The 21521-nt window shown below is 38.5% G+C and overlaps 1 protein-coding gene across 6 annotated transcripts in view; it reads left to right on the top strand.

Annotated features, from left to right (window-relative positions):
• The first annotated feature begins 248 nt into the window (after positions 1–248).
• The window catches only part of LOC148830686 (high affinity cationic amino acid transporter 1-like), a 41850-nt gene continuing 20577 nt past the window's right edge, over positions 249–21521 (top strand). The window contains exons 1-4 of one of the 6 annotated variants that reach the window (XM_088921754.1): positions 4072–4282; positions 10921–11094; positions 18135–18547; positions 21303–21461. In XM_088921754.1, the coding sequence (XP_088777880.1) occupies positions 4272–4282; positions 10921–11094; positions 18135–18547; positions 21303–21461 (757 nt within the window). In that variant the 5' untranslated portion in view covers positions 4072–4271. Of the gene's footprint in view, positions 436–4071; positions 4283–10771; positions 11095–12306; positions 12382–15594; positions 15661–18134; positions 18548–21302; positions 21462–21521 lie in introns of those variants that run through there. The other 5 variants (XM_088921756.1, XM_088921755.1, XM_088921753.1 and 2 more) reach the window with 5 other exon arrangements.

The raw sequence follows: 21521 nt of genomic DNA, 5'->3' as shown, positions 1-21521 counted from the left end.
TTTCTTTTTTTTCCTTTTTATTGCATTTTTGTTCAATTTTTACTGTATTTACCTTGTGCAATATGTGTAAGTCGACCTGCTTAATGACGTCTGCAAAGCTAATCATATTAGCTGTTTTGGAGATATTAATGAGTGTGCAAGTCAAATTTTTGTCATAGCTCTCGTAGCAAATAGGGATCCGGGGCGGAGCTACAATGTGTTTCAAGCCACAGAGTGAGCAAACCAGACGTAAAAATGTATGAGGCAACCTGATACTATACCTTGCATCAGAGACTGAGTACTTCTGGCCACCTGTCAAAACCAGTATAACACAGGGACTACAGTATATTACTAGATTCACTCAGTACTTCCTTTAGCTGGTCCCTTGAACTTTGGCACCTCGGCGATCGTCTCCTACCGTCCGCATTTCTTCCCAGTGTAGAGCTGCAGCACAAGGTAGGTGCATCACTCCTTTTCCAAATCGTTACAGCAAAACCTCTTGTTCTTAATTAAGCGCGGGGACCTTCGTAAACCCCGCGTTTTTGTGCGTACCATTATTGTGTGCGTGTGTTTGTTTTACGTGAATACATTTTCACATAAGTGGTAGAAAATGTTAGTACGTGATGCGACCACATGGTTTTTAAAGCTGATGCAATACACAAGACAAACGTCAGCTTGACCCGAGATCTTCCCCCTCCGGTTAGTACGTCGTCGCACTGTCAGACGGTGTAGGCCGGTGTATCTTTTAACATTAAGTCGTTTATTTTTAGTGGAGCAAAACGTTGCTTAGTGGTAGATTTAATTATGTTCTGTAGTAGTATTCCTTGTCGTAGCGCCGCTTTTCAATAATTGTATATATCTAATTTAGCGTGTCCTAAGGCAGGGCTTGTAATGAAGGGCAGAGCAGCACACATTGTGCGTAACTAGCTTGTCCACATGTTCAAGAGTGATGTTAGCTCGGGGGAATGCAGAATAAAAGCACAGAAATCATAAAACAAATGTAATTCATCGCCGCTAATTGAAGCGAAGCATTAAGATTTACTCTGTTTCGTGGGTTGTTGGTTTTAGACTTGCTTAAAATTTAAAGAAAACGTATGGTTCTAGTTACCGGCTACAGAAAGGTTGCGGAAGAAATCGGAAAATGTGCATGATAATGAGCTTAGCAGAAAGGATTTAAAGATGTGAAGCGGTGAAAGCCGCTGTTTCGATTTGAATTTGCAAAACACCATTGAAGTAAACTAGATAGTGAGGCTAGATATCGGTAAAACAAACGGAAACAAAAGTGTACAATCTAGCGAGCTGTGTAAGTACATAGTAGCAAATAAAAAAACAACAGGCAATTAAATTTAAATGATTTATGTTTCACTTTAGTAAACATTATTGTTTACTATAATGTTTTATTGTTTTAGTAATGTTTGTTTAGACAGTGTTGTTTAGTAAATAATCTTTACTTATCACATTCTCGAGACGTTTGTATCTGCGGTGAATGCTACAGTTTTAGGAACGAGGTGTGTATTTTTATTTAAAAGGTTACCAGTTGTAAAATAAGGTATTAAATCAGATTTTATTTTTTGGTGCGCGGTGTTGATTATCATATGCATTTCATGACTTATTGTATTGTGGTTTTATTTGTTGACAGTATTTTCTGAAGTCTCTCTCCCCCTTCGATGGAAGCTAACTAAATTCAAATCCAGCATCTATTCATTTTGGAGAATTATTGCAGCGAGTCTGTGATGCCTTCATTTTGTCAAGTGAGGTGCACACTTCACAGCCCATGTTTTCACAGTATTTACATACTGTAGATATCAACCTTTGTTAGTGTGCCTAGCCAGCCATAGGTGTCTAGATAGCTTCCCATCATTTTTAAAAAGGGTCCTGTAGCTTTTTTTAGTGTTTTGTCCCTCCTGATATCTTATATAAGAAGACAATGTATTACTATAGTATTAAAGTTAGGTAATGTAATTAAACATATATTATTTGCATGAATAAAGTGAGCTTTTTGAAACCTGTAGTGCCTAAGTAATTTTTGAGTAATAGCAGGGAAATACAAAGAAGGGCTTAATTACTTACAGAAGGATATACTTTGCATACTTATTATTTGCTGGGTTATCTTTGTGTAAAGCCGAGTTGGTTTGCTTAACTTTTGCTTGCTTAGCTCGTACACTGAGTTTGTGAGTCCCGATGCACACACCCATGCAAGTAGTGTGGGAGTATTTAACAATGCTGTGCTCGTTTTTTTAGGGCAGACTTGTCTTAAGTTGGCGCCTTTTTTTTTTAGAGGCAGATGATTTTGTACTTTGCTTCTTCTCTCTGCAGTATCTTTGGAATTTGGTTTATTGCGCAGTGATTAGCTTGCAGTGATGGGACCATGTGCTCATTTCCAGATCTGGGATGCTGTCTGCATAGAGTTTGTATGTTTTCCCTGAGTGTGTGTGGATTTCTGCTGGGTGTTCTAGTTTCCCCTCTTAGTCCAAAGTTATATTTTACTGGTAGGTTAATTGACTGTGTGTGTTTGTCTCTGTGTGTGCCCAGTGATGGATTGCTGTCCTATCCGGGGTATATGCCACCATGCTCCCATTGCTTGCTGGAATAGGCTCTGGTTCCCCTGCAACCCTGAATTGGATAAAATAGTTAGAAGTTGTATGGATAGATAATAATTGGGAGATGTGCTTGCTCCAAACAGCTTGAGCTCTGGATGTCAAGCCTGGGTCATGCCACTAAACATACAGTAGGTCATGTCATGTGACAAATCTTATTTGCAGACAACAAGGTAGAGTTCGGGAAGAGTAGTCCAGGGCATCCATAGTTTCCCTTGCAAAATAGCAACACTTACAACTTCCTGGGTGACTGTAGGTTAGAACTGATGTCGGCCAGAGAGGCATCTTGCCTCCAATCAGTGCCGACACTCCTATAAGGCACTGAGGAGGTTGTGGACCGCATGTTGAAAAATAAATGGGTTGCAGGAGTTGTCACTGTAAGCCAAGATGTAAAGAAACAATTGGTGATTACAAATTTTAAAAAAAAACATGAAACACTTACCTTCTTTGGCCCAGGTCTGGTCTTGTGAAGCTGCTTGTAAGATCAGAAAGTTATTTGCGTGCGTCTGTTACATTGCAATATGCAGTAAAAAACATTTCAAAACAAATGCATCCTTTTAATCCTTTTTCGGCATGTGATTGAGACAGATTATATTTAATATGCCTTGATGTGTGGCCTTTAATCCAATAAATATTTAACAGTATAAATTAAAGTTGAAATTTAAAAGGCTTCTAGGACAAACTTATATGATTATTCATCTGTGTCACAGACTTAAAGAGAACTTAAAAACATGAAATTATCCCCCCCCACAGCATATTTCTCCTTAGGGTGTCCATGGAAACCATTGAGAGCTAAAACTGAGACATCAGAGATTGTAATTTCTGTAGCAAGGGGAACCAATCTAGGTCACAACAGAATGGGTAAATGCACTAGTGTTTCCTGTCTGAGCCCCAGCTTGAACTGAAAACAAATGCCTGTTTGTAGTGTTAAATAAGACTGGAAAATTCAAGCCGAGTTTATAGTTGGGTACCTGAAAGTTTGCCTATAATTAGGAAAATACTGTAAATCTGTTAGAAGCCAGCTATTCTTAGTTTGGGTTGTTAATGCATCGAGTTAAAAGAATGCTTTGTAATTAAGAGGCCCATGTTTCTTTGAAAAATGCTCATAAATGTCTCGGTTTGCAATTCCGAAATACAAGCAGCAGTGCTTTGTCTGAATCCAAGGATGGAACGCCCAGATAAAGAGCTGTTGAGTACCCATGTGACAAGTGCAACTCTCCCTGCTCCTTCTGGGATTTGATCCTGGTGGTTCGCTGGCTCGGAGCACGCACAGCGGGACTCCCTGAACAGCGCGTAACCTCTGCCACACCTTTGCTGTGGCTGAGGTTGACCTTGTCTAGATTTCAGAGGGGGTGACTTTCACTCCTGTAACTCACTCAGCACACTGAGCCCTGTTACACCCACGTAACGTACGTCAGACTTGAGTGACTGGCTGAGGACTCGGCTGCCTCGACACCTTCTGTTCCATGCAAGACTCGGGCAGTGATACGCTGGCGCAGGAAGGCTGTCTAGTCATACCTCCGATTAACTGGCATCCACAGAGCGAAAGGATAAACCTCACTTCATTTACTCAAACCTGGATGAGAGATTAGTCCAACTATATGTGGAACAGGACGTGTGCAGCAGTGTCTTTTTTTTACCGCTTGTGAGTTGGAAGTTGGAAAAAAGGCCGTACAATATTGATAATTGGGTGCAATGTTGAATCGGTAAGAAAAAAAAGGCAGCCGTGACAAAATATTAATCTTATTAATCTAATCTTAATCTAATATTTTGCCAGAGCTCGTGTGCTATTCCAGAAATAATAGGTGCGTTCACATCCTTTTCACAAATGTTTAGTCTTCATTCTATACAGTAGCTGTCCTGTGTGGTCCATATTAACACCACTTGGAAGGAGCTGGAAAACCTTTTCTTTCTTAATGTCTGATTATTAGTCTTTTGGAGGTGTTGGACCCCGTAATTTTTCACCTCAATACAGCTTGACATCTTTAAAGTAAATCTTTTCCTTGTTTTATTTTTTTTATTTTTCTGTTTAATTCAGGCAGAGCACATTACATTGCAGACAAGGAAATAAATCCATAACCTTTTTGCTGTCATTTAAATTATTAATAATTCAACATATGTTTTTTTTAATTATTAATAGATATTGGAAATAGAGTGCAACATATACCTTGTGAAGCACTCACTCAGACCTCCCATACTGATTACTTGTTACACGATGCACAGGGCATTACAGATGTACGGGGATCACTACAGGGAAATATTTGTCCCTGGCTACAAAAAAGAAGAGCACTTTATAATTTAATGGAACATAAGAAGCATTTTATTCCAAACAATTATGACTGCATATAGGAAGTTAAACACCTCAATGTTTTTAATGTAGTTTTTGCTTTGTCACGTTACCGTTTCTAGAGGTGCTATGGAAACAACTGAGCTTTTATCTAAAAAGGCTTCAAGATACATCTAAAAAATGGAAGTAAGATATGTTTCATCTGGAATTCATACCTAAATGTTGGAGAGCAGTGCAAGAATGCATTTTTTTGCCTTTCCCCTTTGGGCTGACGTTTTTGTACAGGAAGAGCTTTAGAATTTTCTACAGCAGTAAAGCTATGAAAATTCCCCTGAGCCGGTGCATTTCCTGCTGTGATCTTCCTCCAGTTGAACCTCAGGGTCTTCTTCATTCCTGCCACGGCGCATTTTCCAAGTACAATCCTCTCTTTAATATTGCGCTTGACTTTAGACAAATGGTAAAAAAACGGCAAAATAAAATCTTTTATTACTGCCAGCAATTTTAGTAGTTTAGGTCAAGAATTTTCCCTCTTTTCCGCCTTAAATTCTACTATCCACATGGAGCTAAACTGGAATTCCATGCTCTTAAGACTAGTCAGATGCTAAGGTGATTGCTAAAGCAGTAATATTGGATTTCACCGCTTTGTAATTCAGCATCTTAATATAGTTGCTCATATATTTGGTGTGTTCTTGGAATGTGTTATATTTTCATTATTATGCTTTAAAATTACAAAGTAGCATTTTTAATGTTAAAATTAACATAAGTATTCATATTAAGGGGAAGCTACATATTGTGTGGGAGTGGAGGGATCTGTGCTTTACTAATAACTGGGCCTTGAAACAGCAAATTTCCTCAAATTTCTCTTTTACCAAAAGTAGTACTTCATCCTCTACTGGTTCTTATTACAGATGTTTACAAAAACCTGTAAGAAATGTATCCAAATAGAAAGTGTAGGACTCGTGATACATCTATGAAAGTTGTGTCATTCCACAGTCAACCAAAACACAGCAGTTTTTGTACTGACCTGCTTTGATTTTAATTGTTTTGCAAATATATTTGCTATTGGGAGAAATGGTTACGGAGTAAATATTAGCTATAAGTGCCCTTCTGTTCATAAGCTCCAGGCTGTCAAATCCGGACTCATTTTGACCGCCACCTACTATTTACATAACCAAAACTTCCTCCATTAGGTACAGTAAGCTTTTGAGTATGGGACTGTATTTTTAATGTCTTTAAGGTTTCTGTGAAATTTCACTTCACCTCACTCAAAATGTGTGACCTTGGATTTTGTTCAGATTTTTGGTATAGGCCTATTTTGTCCTAGATTTTGACCTTCTTTTCCTACATGTTTCATTTTCTTTTGTCCAGTTACAACACAGAGCTGAAAGTCTCTACACAATAGGCTGTATTATAATTAAACAAAGGCTTTACTTGTAAGGTAATATTCTCTTCAGTTAATGACACGATACAGAGAAATTAAGTCCAGAAGACCATGTTGTGTAAAGAGTTTAAGGGTTTTCATCTTTCTCTGTCTGACACACCACTTTTCATTTTAAAGTTGGCCACACTTTCAATAGGGACCCTCCACTTTGCAGTCTTAAAATAAAACAGAAGTTTGTAAATTATTACAAATGATATTTTTATTAGTCATGTAATCTTGCAATCTAATAGCAGAATTACTGGTCAACAGCCCCAGTGCTGATATTTCATACAAACAATACTTGGGAGTTTTGTTTTTGAGTTTCACCTGAACAAATTCGGAGTGCTCTCTTTTGCACAATTTATTTATTTTCTTGCCACTTCTTCCAATCCAACAGGCATAAGGCAGGGTACACCGTGGACCTGACATCAGTCCATTGCAGGGCAATAACACAGACACAAACACACACACACTCACACCTAGGGCCGGTTTTCCCAGAAACTATTTAACCTACCCGTATGTCTTTGGACAGTGTGAGGAAACCAGAACACACAGAGGAAACCCATGTGCACATGGGCAGAACATTGAAACTCCATAGCATCCCCAGTGTTTTTTTTACACAGAGCTTGAAATGAAAGAAAAAGACAAAGCAAAAAAATGGTCATACAATGTAGCATGTGATTCTTTGCACTGGTAGGATTTCTTTTTGCTACACAAGAAAATGTGAATGTTCTAGTTTTCCATCATGTTTTGATTTGTCACAGGAGCCAGCCAGCACCAGTCAGGCAGAGGGCCAAAAAATGCAAAACAACAACAGATGCTTGTTTAGAAAGGACAAAGAGGGGAACACAGGTGTAATGCTGACATGGGTCTCCATGTGAAAACAGTCAATTCCTTGAATAATACCCCACACCACCGGCCCCAGTCACATGCGATGTTGTTTTGAGTGAAGCTCTCCTGTCAGGTCATGAAATTTCATTTGTTCTGCAACCTTCACATTCCTAGTATGTGGCCTTCAAAACAACATTGTCAATGTGTCATTACTACTTAGAAACAATTTTACTTTTTCTTTATATCCTTAACTTCTGTTGTTACACACTACTTCATCAAAAGCTGCCAGTGTTTTTTAATGTATAAATTTTACTAGTTTTTAATTTTACTAAAGACTTTAGTATTTATTTTCTCCAAACTGGCTTATTTTACCCCTAATGCCAGTCTTTTAACATGGCTATCTTTGTTTTTATAAAATCATGTTAATAATCCCATTGATTTAAACTGTGCTGCCACTAAATATATATGTTTTGGAGTTGAATGTAATGGCTGCACTAGAAGTGCAGAGTTAAGGGGATAATTTAGACCTTCCATTCTTTCTGTGTAATAAGTACTGTATTTCAATTTTTTTAGTAATATGGGTTTACAGCATTGAGTTAAGAACACTCAAGAGAGAAATATCTAACCAATTCCCCAGACATCTTCTCTTTAGGGATGGAATGGTATCTTATTTTTACTACTGACCATATCATTTTCTTGAACAAGTAAGTGCACTGGTAAAGTTGCCAAAGGATAAAACTGTAATAAAGTGATGCAAATGAAGCTGTGGTTTGCAATACTGCTGTATGACTCAACTAAATTTACTAGATTGATTGCCTAGCTTATGCATACCACAGTTCTAATGGTAGACAGTATCAGTTACCCAAAGTTGTTGAGTCAAAAGTGAAGGCAGCAAGGAAGTACTTTGCTCAGACCAGATTTTCCTTGCTTAAAATCGTTTTCACAGAAAACATGCCAGTTTTTAGTTATTGAAAGATAAACAATTTTCACCCATTTGGCTGCTTTTCCTCAGTCTTAGAACTTTTTTGAGTTTTCAAGGTGAGGTTTTTCCAGATGACGAGGAGGTAACAAATCAAGTGTGTGCTGGTGACGCTGGAAATATCGAAATCATAGCCTAGTCACCTGCGTGGAGGCTTGGCTGCTGTCAGGAGGGAGTTTTTCAACATGATTGGTGCACAGAGGACTCTCCCCCTCTCTGCCCATCTCTTAATTTAGCCCTGGGATACAGGCTTGATGTTAGACATGCTAGTCCCATCTTCTATTGCCAAGAATGTTCCTTCCTGCTTCACGGATGGGCCTACTTTGCCAGGTTCAAATGTAAACTGCTGGTATTGTGCCTTGTACTAAATACAGAACTGTATTTAGTATTTATAGTGCTTTCATTTTTCCATGCTCTGCTTCCTGACCCTTCAGAGGGTGAGTTGATGCTGGTATTTGTTAGAACCAGTTCAAACCTGTAATTTTCATGACCCCCTGACAATGCCAGATGAGCCTGTACCTTTTCATGGGGTGGTGATTGCAAGGTGAATTGCATGTCACTTCCGTTTGGGAAGTACTAGCTTTATCTTATGAAGGATCGGACCTTTCCAGAGCAGTGCGGCTCTGGCCTCCCTTGGTATTAAAGGAGTAACTTGAGCATGCTTCCCGTTAATGGAGGTCTAGCATATTGTAGCAAATTATAGGACTCAACGCATGAAACATGAGCAGAGTTAACATGGAGTAGAAAATAGAGCATACTGAAAAAAACTGAACAGGCAGTTTGGCACTACACAATATACAGGTCCTTCTCAGTTAGATGGTCAGTTACAAAATAGAAGTTTATACCACACTGTGTGGGAGTACTTAAACAGTACATGTTTTAACTTGCTCTGTAAATCACAATTAGCAATGTGTTTTTCTGTTAACCAGAGGCAGAAAACGAATACAGTATGTATACTGTAGATAACACACAAGGGTCTTTACATTAGAAATTTAAGGTCCCTCTTCTTTTGGCCTGCCTTTGATCACTGAGCTGTCTGTGACAGGTGGGATTTCAGTATTGGCTTTGACTCCTGTTTATGTTCAAGTGTATTTTAGGTCAAGGAAAGAGCAGTGCGCAGTTTGCAAAGATCTAGGACTTAACAGATAGATCATCAGCCTTTTCAGGGACTGAAGTAGGAAACAGCACATCAGACATGGTAATAAGTTTGTAGTGTATCCTTGAAGGAGAGAAGATTTTCTCTTTAGTGTTACCAAATGTGTGTGTATTAGGGACTCAGTTGAAGAAAAATGTGTCTTTCTATGCATTGTGTGTTTCTACCAAATGTGGGCTATGATGTGATTCACTTATTTGGCAACTGTGTCTCACATATTACTCAGCAGATCTGAGTACTGGTTAGCATAAGAAATGTACTAGAAACACTGTGTGTATTTTTTGTCTGGAATATACAGCCTGTTGTATTTTAATAAAAAACATTGCTCACAAGTCACCTTGCATATGTCATCAAACAAATGTACAGACTAAATAATAACTCAAGACATTTTTTCCCAATCTTGGTAAACAAATATCTTTTAATGTTACTGCTTATTTTGTAAAAGAACTGTTGATGTGCCAGTTTCAGAAGATTCACATTGCTTAGTGTGTGACGAACAGTACGGACATTATTGCTGACATTAATGTAAGAGGAACATACTGTATTAAGATTGGCGTAGTCTTTGGCACAAGAAGTGCATGCTAAATCCTGCAATAGGAGATTGCCAGGCTGAGTCTAGGCTATGCGTTCGAAAGGTTGTGTTAAAATAGATTAGTGCCAGTGGAATCTTCTTTGTGAAAAAATTTGTTTTCTCTATTTGTTTCATCTAGTTTATTATCAAAATTTGAAAAGAAAGTGACTAACCCTGGAGCAGCGGTAATGTGGGATGTGTAGTACTGTATGTGTGAATAGTTTGGATTTTGCTGTAGAGACTTCAACTGAATAGTTGATGCTGATTCACAATGAGTCATCAAATAAGAAAGGGACTGATTTGTAGCATTTGAAAGAATACTACTTCAGAAGATAAAGGTGCTGATAAAATGTTGTGTTTTCCCACATCTGATTTACGCAACTTTGCCAATATTGGCAATTAAAACTAAAAAGTCAAACCAAGTTTTAAATGGACTTTTTGGGATATTAGTTGCAGACAGAAAGATAATTATCTACACTGTATTGATACACAGCTGAAGTATGTATAATTTCAGTTGTGTGGTCATATGCTTTCCTCTTATTAGAAACTCAGAAAATCCTTTATTCTTTTGATTCTGGTATATTTAGTAAATTAGTCATGTTTGCAGACAAAACCATGTAGGTGGATAGGCAGTCACTTTAGAAGCAGCAAATAAAATTCTGAAGTATTTTGATTAATTCAAGACTGAATTTGGCAGTTGACACTTAATACAGAGAAATGCAAAGCATTACATGTACAGTAGATAGCAAAAACAAATAAATACAAAAATGGGAAATGCTTAGCATAAAGGTGACTCTTACCAGAAAGACATGGATGTTTATATTGACATCTTTTACACCTTTTAGACATTGTTGTGAAGTAATACAACATTAAAGGCTATATAGTTAAAAGCATAACATGTAAAGCAATGGTTATTTATCAAAAGGTTTAGCTGGTATGACATTACAAATATACTGCTGCTCTGGAGTTACAGAGAAGAGCAAGCAGATACCTTCATGGGCCTAAGGGAATGTGCTACATTTACAGGCTGAAGGAAGCAAACCTTTTTAGTCTTGAACTAAGTCTACAATGGGACCTGATCAAAGTTTTCAATATCCTCACAGGCATTGGCAAAGATCCACTGAAACACAAACCAGAGGACTCGAGTTGGAGTTATGGGGAAGTGCATTTAAAACTGAGAACAAGAAGCGCTTGTGTACACAATGGGATGTGGGAGTATGGAACAATCTACCAAGCCTTGTTGTCAATGCTAATAAACTGGCTTCTTTCAAGAAACGGTAAGATGAGATCCTTGGATCAATTGTCTGTTAACTAATGAGCTAGATGGGTCAAATAGCCTCCTCTGGTTTCATATATATATACTCCTTTATTATATTCTTTTAATTTATTATAAAGAGTACTGTAGGTTATCAATGCAGTATCTTCTCATACAGTATATAGAATTGAAAGGTTTTGGTTTGATCTTTATTTGATCATGTGTAGCAGACACTAGCCTACCCTGAGAAACAAGCAGACTGTCAGTTTCACCTCATTTCGTTGTCGTAAGCAATGGCAGTCATATCTTATTGTTGTGGCAATTTCCACCAGTCGGATGAGAGCTGGGAGACCATTGGCTCATGTTTTGTGTGAGAAGCCTCAGTAGGCGGCGCACTGCACAAGTACGTTAGAGTAACTTAGCTAAAAGGAGGCTAAAATGAGTTGGGGGGGGGGGGGGGTGAATTGCTTGTCACGGAATGGCCTGTACTATATGCTGAAACGTGATCTGGCTGTATAGTACAGAAAATAACTTTTATGCAGTGTTGTTTAATGTGCTGCTTAAACTCATGGCAAGTTGAGCAACTTAAATGTTATGATTCTTCAGTATATCTAGAAAAAAAAAGAAGTAAAACTTAAAAGGTAGTGGAAAATCACCCCTAGATTTCATTTGATTCTTCAGTAGTACAGTGACCAATTTAAGTGAAGTTGTATTGTTCAGTGGTAGTGCAGCTGTTGGAACTCCCGTGTTCCATCTGCAGAGATCGGAGACGACCAAAAACTGGAGAGTATCTATTCCTGTTGATATCAGTGGTATGCTGATATCAATAAAATTGTACACTCAGGTTCACAGACAAAGACTATTGTTAGTCTTGACACAAAGTTTTTGTTTGAGTTTCAAGAATCAAGACTTGATGGTTCAGGCCAGAGGTTTGTTTTGGTACTGGTCAGTTAAGACCTTGTTACAGATATATCCAAACATACTGTGCGTGTGGCTGCAGGTGATATCGGGTACAATGTAAAAAGCCAAGCTAGTGCTTTAAATGTGACAGCTTGGCGCGATGTAGGGTGAGTTTCCAATTGTCTGTGGTGAATGGAGTCTTGGGGAGGACGATAACGTTGCACTTCACTGCCCTGTGTGTGATGGCATGTGCAGCTGCTGTGACCAGGTCATGTGATGCAGCAAGTTGCTATTTGTAGGAGGGCCTCCTAACGGGATGTACTTAGTGGAGTGAGAAGAGCACGTTTCTGCAAGTGGACCTGTAACAGTGAACACTGCTCTTTCAAAATCTGAAGCCTTTTCTTTCACCGTGAGTATGCAGGAGTCCTGCTCTGCAAGTGAAGCTTTTATACATCTTCTTTATGGTTCTCCCTTCCTTAAAATAAGTAGCTAAACCATATTTTTGTGGACAATTTACTACATAACTATGCTTTGTGTTGCCTATTGTCATGCAGTTATAAAATTGAGTCTTCTGTACTACTTGTATCTAAAGTTGTAAAGGCTATTTAGAAAAAAAAGTATAAATAAACGGGCATTGTAAAAGTCAGCAATAAGCTTATTCATACATTTTTCCAAATATGTACAAATAAAAAAAATATTCTAAAGATTGACAAATACTGTTTCTGTACTTATTTCTCTTTGGATTTAGTTTTTCATTCTAATTTGTTCTGTTGATATAACATGTAAACTGGTTTTTTGAAAGAAGTTTTTAATTAATTTAATTTTCAAGCAGTTTTAATTTCTAGCATTATTTACAGTGTGCTTTGTCATGACAGGAATGTGTTTAGGAAAAAGTAAATATAAAAATTTATTCAAATTTTGAATTTCATTGAAACCCTATTTCCGCCTGTGTGAACTTTACACAGATAATAAATGATAATAAATATGTTTGATTATTGTTTTTCTCTTCCAAGGAGTAATATGGATACAAGGAGTTGAAAGAACTGTGTATTGTTTTTAGATTATGTCTGTTAATATTGGAGTGTTAGTTTCACTGTTTTGCTACACTGGTTACTTTTTGAAGAATAGAATACTTCATATAGAATACTCATAAGTGGTTAGAAAACCATTTGTTTTAAAAAAACTTATTCTAGATTACATAGCACATATGCAGTTTCCATATTTTCTTTGAAAATCTAATTTTTACATATTTTATGAGATTAACCCTAGTCTGCAAATTTGTAGCTATGAAGTTTGTTTTTCTTGGGATTGGACTTGTGCAAAGATTTGACACAGATGTCCATTGTGTGTCCTGTTGAAATTTTAAAGATTTGAAGATTGCCAGAGTTTTTTTTCAGGTTATTAAAATGCTGTGGCATATCAGGGACTATATTTATCTTGGCTTTTGCATTGAGTTTCTCGTGTGATTTAGGAGAATTGTAATTTCTGCTGAAAAAAACTGGTGTTGATACCATCATTCAAATTTGGCAACAAAATGGAATGTGTCTTACAGTAAGATGGATAATCCTGTACATGTATTCAAGTTTGTTACTAGTCATGCTTCATGGATTTCCTGCTGCGCTGTGAATTCTGTACTCATAGAAAAAACTTTACTTCTTGTATATGCTTTTAAGATAGTCTAGATCATAATGACAAGTTTCAGTTTCAGTTGATATTATTTGAATTATTTTTATTGTGTTGCTTGTAGGTCCAGTTAACGTTGTTCCATAGGCTAAGTCCATATAAATGTCAAAGCAGGTCCGTAAATATAATTTTTATTATGCATATCAAAACAGATACCTTGGTCCATCTTAATTGCTTGCCAAAGAGTTTGTTCCAGAGCCCAGGTGCATAATCATGGCACAATGCATAATTCTGGGAATTGCAGAATGTAGAATATGTGCAGTAATAGAGCTGGGAGTTAGACCTTTAAGAGGTCGTGGGTTCAGTTTTAAAATCAATTATTCCCTTAACAGAGAGCTGATGCAGAGAAGCCAGAATCACTGTAGGTTCTTAATGTACAGACAGCTACAGCTTGGATAACAGATTTCTGTTACCTGTGAACAGGTTGCTGTTGAGGTACTTGCAATCAAACCATTACATTAAAAGCTCCCAGAGGAACAATGCGCCATCTTCTCGAGATCAAACATTGAAACCATATAGCACATGTGGCCTTTTATTCCTTGATGTGGAAAAAGTGATCTTTTGAATGTGTGATTAAATTTGGGTTGAAAGCTACACCTTGATTCATGCTCTCCGACAGTTAAATTTCATCTGATCAATGACTACTAAACCAGTCCAGGCTTCTCATTTGATGAGGAGAACCACACCACATTGCCTCAGCATTACAATTCGGTAGCAGAAAAATGTGCTGCATTTTAATTTCTCTAAACTAGGCAGTTTATATAGATATATATAAGTGTATTGGCCATAGTCTAGAAATAGAATTATGTGTTATCCACAGAGGAGTGAAATCACATGTAATGACTGCACATAATCTAAGTTAAGTCACAACTTTTTGAGATTTTGAAAAGGTAGTGTTTCTAGATCAAATCACTGTGGCATAACTGTGGATAATGGACTAGGGAGAAATTAATAACAAGTTGTCCATCCATTTTCTAACTGCCTCTTCCAATTCAATGTTGGCGGGGGGGGGGGGCTGGAATCTATTCCGGCATGCCTTCGGATGCAAGGCAGGGTGCATCCTGGACAGGATGCCAGTCCATCACAGAGCAGACGGATACAGTTAAGCATACACTCACACCATGGGCCAATTTTCCCCAAAAGCCAATTAACTTACCAGTATGTGTTTGGACAGTGAGAGGAAACCGGAGCACCTGGAGAAAACACATGTGAATAAAGAGAGAACATACAGTACAAACTCCATGCAGAGAGCACTCCTGGTCAGGAATTGATCCCAGAGCCCCAGCACTGCGAGGCAGTAATGCTAAACACTGCACCATGGTGCTGCCAATAACAAGTCATAAAAATGCATACATTCTTTTAATTTAGCTCATAATCTCAGCAATACCCCATACAGTATTCCAAACTAAAAATAGAGTGGTTATTTCTGCAGATCGTATAGAACCAAAATGAACTGATGGTTAGCGGTTTTTTGGCAGTTTTAGTACTGTGGCTAAAACCTGGCAGGAGTGGTTTAAAGTTGTCATATTTAAAAAAAAAAAGAATCTGTAACTCAATCCACCAAACATTCTAGGATTCCACATACTACAGGACTAAAAACTGGAAAATGTAAAGAATTTGGTGATGTACTCTTTGGTAAGAGTATGCGGTGAGTCTGGTTAGAGGTGGGTTTCATAGGGATGCAGGCACTGCTATCTCAGACACAGGCAAACAAGCCACTGCAGATCAAGTGAATCCTGACATCAGGACATCAGCACTGACATAATGAAGCCAGACAAATTTACTGTAGCTGTCTGGCAAGCTGGCTGAACAGTCAGCTACAGGACTGGCCAGGCCAGGCGGACAGACAGCCAAGCCAAGGTCTGAGTACAGACATGGCCTCAGAGTAGCTTGTGAGCTGTAAGACTGAGGAACTGTAAGGCAGGAAGAGACCAAGACCCAGGGTTGCAGGCAAGCAAGGCTGGAGGCTTGCGGCATGCAGGCGATACTACAGATCCACCCACAGGTGAGCATCAGAGGCAGCTTGGATGTGGAAAAAACAGTTGCCAAAAGGCAAGTAAACTAAAACAGAAAGATGTAATGAAATAAACACTGTTTCTTGAACTTCTGAAAATCATCAACAGACCTAATAAAGCTATGAGTATGTAAGACCAAGTTAGAAAATAGGCCCAAATTGCAACAAATGATCTAAGTCTCGATCCCCAAATGCAAAGAACACATTGCATGAAAAACTAATTATCCAGACAACAGTTAAGGAACGACTGCCTATTGTGTCTCCTTAAAATTACACAGGAGATTAGAATTCTCCTTGATTATATTAATAAATAACTTGTGGTATAGTTATGATTGCTAGATTTGTATGACAAATTGTTTTATACAGTGTCATTACAGGAAGCTCCATTCTTGCAAAGAAAGTGTCATGGTCTAGTCACAGAGACGTTAGCGCATGGACACCAAGTAGTTACAAATCTGACTCAAGTGCTTTTAGTGCACTTTTCTTTTCTAACAGATATCTTTTGTACAGATATGTGGGAGAAGATTTTCCTGTATGTTTTGTAGAACATGGGCTGTATCATATTTTTCACATACTATTGTCTTTCTCCGCTATTTCCCTCAGCTTTTAAAAGAATTAACAGCAAAAGGACTTCCATAAAGGAATTACATCCTTTTATATAAAATATAAATGGGAACACTGCACTTTTAAATTCAAGCTGCCAGATTACTAATATAAAACTGAGCTTGTTCTTCCAAGATTCCAATACAAAAATGTGCTTCATTAATGAAATATAATCAGTGCGATGTCTCAGTTTGTGGCCGCTCCCAGTAACATGACTAAATTACATGTCTGAAATAAGTCCACTTCATCCACCATATAGGCTGGTTGAAGTTAAATTTAGGAAGCCGGTTTAGCTGCGACCACCTTAATTATTACTTTCCCAAAATATGCTGGCAGTGACCTGCAGATGTCCCAGACTGCCTGTTCTCTTTCTTAAGAGGTGTCCAGGATGCAGAGCACTATTCATCCATCCATTTTCTAATAATTTCTTCCAGTTCAGGATCACGAGGGAGCTGGAGCCTATCCTGGCAAGAAACAGGCAGGCTACACCCTGGGCAGGACACCAGTCCATTGTAGGACAGATAGATCCCAGTGCGTACTCACACCTTGGGCCAATTTTCCCACAAGCCAGTTAACCTAACAGTATGTCATTTGGAGGAAACCCATGCAAACATGGGGAGAACAAACTCCATGCAGAAAAGGTCCAGAATTGAACCCTGGAGCCCAGTGCTGGGAGGCAGCAATGTTAACTACTGGAAGGATTGTTTTACGGAACTGGATGTTCTGTTGTACGGGCCGTCTTGAAAACAGCTGCTTTGTTTTGTGAATTGTAACTTTAAAATTAGATGAGCTAGTGATTTCATTGTTTTGAATGTTTCAGATTTACATGGGTTGTTAAATTGTCTTGTATATTCAGACAGTACAGCTGCAAGGATATTTATTCAACTATCTAAAGGAACAGCATGTATCAAACTGTGTATAATATTTGTTTTGCAATATTTTTCCTATATGATTCTGTTTTAGTTCTGTTTACTAATCTTCTAAAATGTAGGCTAGGAAACATTTCCCTGAACCAGAGGAAATATGAGGTAAAGGAAATGATTACTGGTTCTACTGGGAAGTACGTTCTTCCAGCGGATTAGAATTAGTGATTGTGCTGGTAATTAAACCAGAAATTCAACAGCAGCTACACTTGTTTGCATTGATTAAGCAGTCCATTAAGGGACAAAATTAAACTGAGTGATTTAGGAACTAAGGAATTCTTTACATGCTCTGTTCTTTCCTTTATTCTTTTTGTTGACCTTATCAAATAGTAATGTTTTTTTTTAATGAGGTGAAATTTTGTTTGATAGTGAATTTTAAAGAGCTTGACATCTGATAAGTTTTGTTACTTTTAAATGTTAATTGTTAATCCCATCCAAATGATCAAATAACCATTTAGCATGAAGGTACAGTGATGTAAAATGGGTAAAGCATGTGAAGTGAAATTTTGTTCTAGTAAAATAGCACAGCTTCAATCACACGACCTCTTGACCCAGCTCATCCTGGAATGCATTATATTGTCATTTCTGAATACATATCCAAATGCTCATATCTAAACTGGTCAGGGTCATGAGAAAATACCGGAACACTTACCTTGTTGAAATGTGATGTTTTTGTGATTGATGGATATGACATGAAAAATATGGCCATATGAGACAATATGGATCCAGTTGAAGTCACTCTGTGTATCCAAAGTGGGATAACCCTATGTTCTCTCTTATTTTTTATTTGAACTTTTTTTAGGATTTTGATATTGGAGCTACTGTATGTATGCAGTTAAGAACAAGCTGGGGGGAATTTAGTCCTCCTACTTCAGTACCTTCTTTTGGGAGGGGTGAGTGATGTCTGTCCCTCTTTTTTTTTCCCCCCTCTTGGTACAGCTCTTCCCGCCTGTCCACGCAGCCCCGCTTGACTGCAGCAACCATGGCCTGCAAGATGCTCCTGGGTTTCGGGAAGCAGCTTCTGCGGGTGAAGGTGGTGGACTGCAACTCCGAGGAGTCCCGGCTCTCGCGCTGCCTCGACACCTTTGACCTGATCGCGCTGGGGGTGGGCAGTACACTGGGAGCCGGGGTGTACGTGCTGGCCGGGGCTGTAGCGAGAGACAATGCCGGCCCGGCTATCGTGCTGTCCTTCCTGATTGCCGCGCTGGCTTCTGTGCTAGCGGGGCTGTGCTACGCCGAGTTTGGGGCCCGCGTGCCGAAGACTGGATCCGCTTACCTGTACAGTTACGTGACTGTGGGAGAGCTCTGGGCTTTCATCACAGGCTGGAATCTCATCCTATCATACGTGATAGGTGAGTCACCACCCCCCTCCCCCCCCCCCCCCCCCACACACACACTTTCCCACCATCCGTCTTTCTTCCACCTGCTCTAAAGATTAAAATCAAGTTTGTCATTTATTTCTTGTGTATGACCTTCAGAGTTTGTAAAACAATATTTTGGTTAACTTAAATAGAAACTGAGCACTAGTTTCAATATGTAATTAGGCTGGAACATTTAAATGAGCGTGATAATACAATGGTAATTTTACATACAACAAGATGTAAATCAGTGACTCTGAATCGCAGCCTGCTTTTGCAACAGGAGCTCATGTAATAAGACTACTGTCTTTTGCTTTTACATTTAGGAAACATAAAGAGTAAACTTACCAGTTTTGAAAAGTCAGTCTTTTTTTTGCTGGGTTTTGTTTTGTTTTTCACTCTTTTTCCATGTTTACACTGTGGTCGGTATGCACTTGCCCATGTGTTAATGAAAACCAAATCTCATGACTACATTTCACAAGTTTCAGCCCAGCTCCATTGTTTTTGCTCCATTGCTTTTCTCGTCTAATTAGTTTACTTTTTAATTTAATAAGCTCACAGTGGTTCATTTCCCTTTTGGTTTACTTTCTTTTCCTGCAAACGTATTGTAGAGCATACAATAATAAGTTAGGCAACAGTGTAGCTTAGTGGACTCATAACTGGAAGGTTGAGGATTCAAATCCCAGGTGGGACAGTATCTATTCAGCTTTCAGGTAAAAAAAAAGGCAAAAACAAAAGACATAATGGGTATTGAAATGCATATTTGAACTTCCTGGGGAATTCTGCAGAGACCAAATTTTTCATAGTGAGTTAGTGACTTGTTAAATATTCACCAATTTTCTAACTGCTTTATCCAATATAGGGTTGCAGGGGAGTCAGACTAACCTGGCAAGCAGCAGGTACAAGGCAGGACACCCTGGAGAAGATGTCAGTCCATAATGGGGGACACACGGACACAAGCACACACACACACTCACACCTGGGCCAGTTTTCCCAAGGGCACCCAGAGGAAGCCCAGTGAAACAAGGAGAGAGCATATAGTTTGACAGGGTTTTGTAAAAGTGTCTGTGGAAGTCCCCAGAGGTCCTTTTACAACCTTTTGACTTGATTCTGCTAGTATTTTCACAGAAAAACAAAATCAGGCATTTTTGGTCCTTTCCCATGTTCATGCCCCATTACATTTAAACTACCATTTAAATACCTGGAAAAGTACAGTATTCCAGACAGTATTTGGTTGGATTCTAAAGACAGGTGATGCTGTGCTCTCGAATAAGGCAGATTAATCTGTCCTGCCTACACAAGTCTATAGTTACCTAAGGTGTATACATTTAATGAAGTGTTGTCTTTTTTTAATGCAAATGATTAATCAAAGTAACAGCCCAATGCTATCTTCTTGGTTCCATGTCTTTGGCAGAACTGTGGTGCACAGTTACACTGTGAAAAAAAGACTCATGCTCCACAAAGCAAATAATCCACCTACACTACAATTGGTATTAAATGCTGTAAATACTGCAATTAGCTTCCTATTCACACTTACTTCTTGTAACTCCCAATACTTCAAAGCTTGCCTTAATACAAAATTAAAGGCAACTGAGCTTAATCTACAGCTGTCTTCATATTGTCAGTTTGGCAAAATGACATCATCTGAACCTCTTTGGCACATGATGTTGGCAGTTGCATTCCTGATTCCAGTATGCTCATCTTTGAAAAAAGGCTACACATTAGCAGCTCTTTGACAGTATGACTACAGTATCCCTTTAGTATTATAAGGAACACAGGACTTTTCAGCCCAGAGGCAAGGGACATTAAGGGACATTATTTAATTCCTTTTTGATTATTTCTTGAAATTGTTTTCATTTTCTGGCAAAATTGGCAAGCTGGACTATTCTTGTTTTCATATTGATGTGGTTGTCAAAATATTTAATGGTCAGATGCATTCTCCATGTTCTGTTATCTCACAATATCATAATTCATACTGAGCTTTTGCTTTAATTCCTGATAATACAGGGTCCCTAAACAACAAAGTAAAAATACTTGATTTAGTTTACTTTAATTGTTTGTTTGGGGGCAGCATAATGGCACAGTAGTTAGCATTGCTGCTTCATAATGCTGGGGCCTGGGTTCACTTCCTGTGGTGCTATCTGCATGGAGTTTGTATGTTCTACCAGTCTTCACATAGATTTCTGCCTCCTTTGGTTTCCTCTCACAGTCCAAAGACATACTGGTGGGTTAATTGGTTTCTGGGAACACTGGCTCTGGTGTGAGTGTGTATTTGTTTCTGTGTGGCATGAGTTGGACTGGCGTCCCATCCAGGGTGTATCCTGCCTTGCTCCTTTTGCTTGTCTGGATAGACTCCGGCTCCCCTGAAACCCTGGATTAACCAATACAGTCGGGAATGAATGGATGTTTTTTTTTTGTGTCCTAATTCACAAAGAATATTTTCATTAGCCTTACATAATTAGGGACATTGGTCTACAACAAGAAAAAAAAAGCACTTTCATGTTACTGAAGAGAACCATATTTAAAAAATCATAAATGTCCTAAATGTCATAATTTTATTTCAGGGTAATCTTGGTCTCAACTGTTTCTCTGGTAAGGGATAGCCTTAATTTAAGTAGGTACAAATTATATATTGATCTTATAGTTCACGGACTGCCTGTAACTTAAAAATAACCTGGAAAATCTCAGAAATTAAACTGGAAAAATGAGGCTGAAATTGTTGTTACAGATTTCATGTTACTTTTCACAGGAACATCAAGTGTAGCTCGAGCCTGGAGTGCCACATTTGATGAGCTGATTGGCAAGCACATTGAGGAGTTCTGCCAAGCGTACATGTCAATAAAGGCTCCTGGGGTATTGGCTGAGTATCCCGATATATTTGCAGTTTTGATCATCCTGATTTTAACAGGTATGTTGCCCAGTGAAGGAACAATGCACTTCTTCTCATGTAATGCCTTAGGGGGCCAGG

This window comes from Atractosteus spatula, chromosome 7, assembly GCF_055471065.1.
Source record: "Atractosteus spatula isolate fAtrSpa1 chromosome 7, fAtrSpa1.hap1, whole genome shotgun sequence".
Classification (NCBI taxonomy): Eukaryota; Metazoa; Chordata; class Actinopteri; order Semionotiformes; family Lepisosteidae; genus Atractosteus; species Atractosteus spatula.
This window is presented reverse-complemented; position numbering and strand designations above follow the sequence as displayed.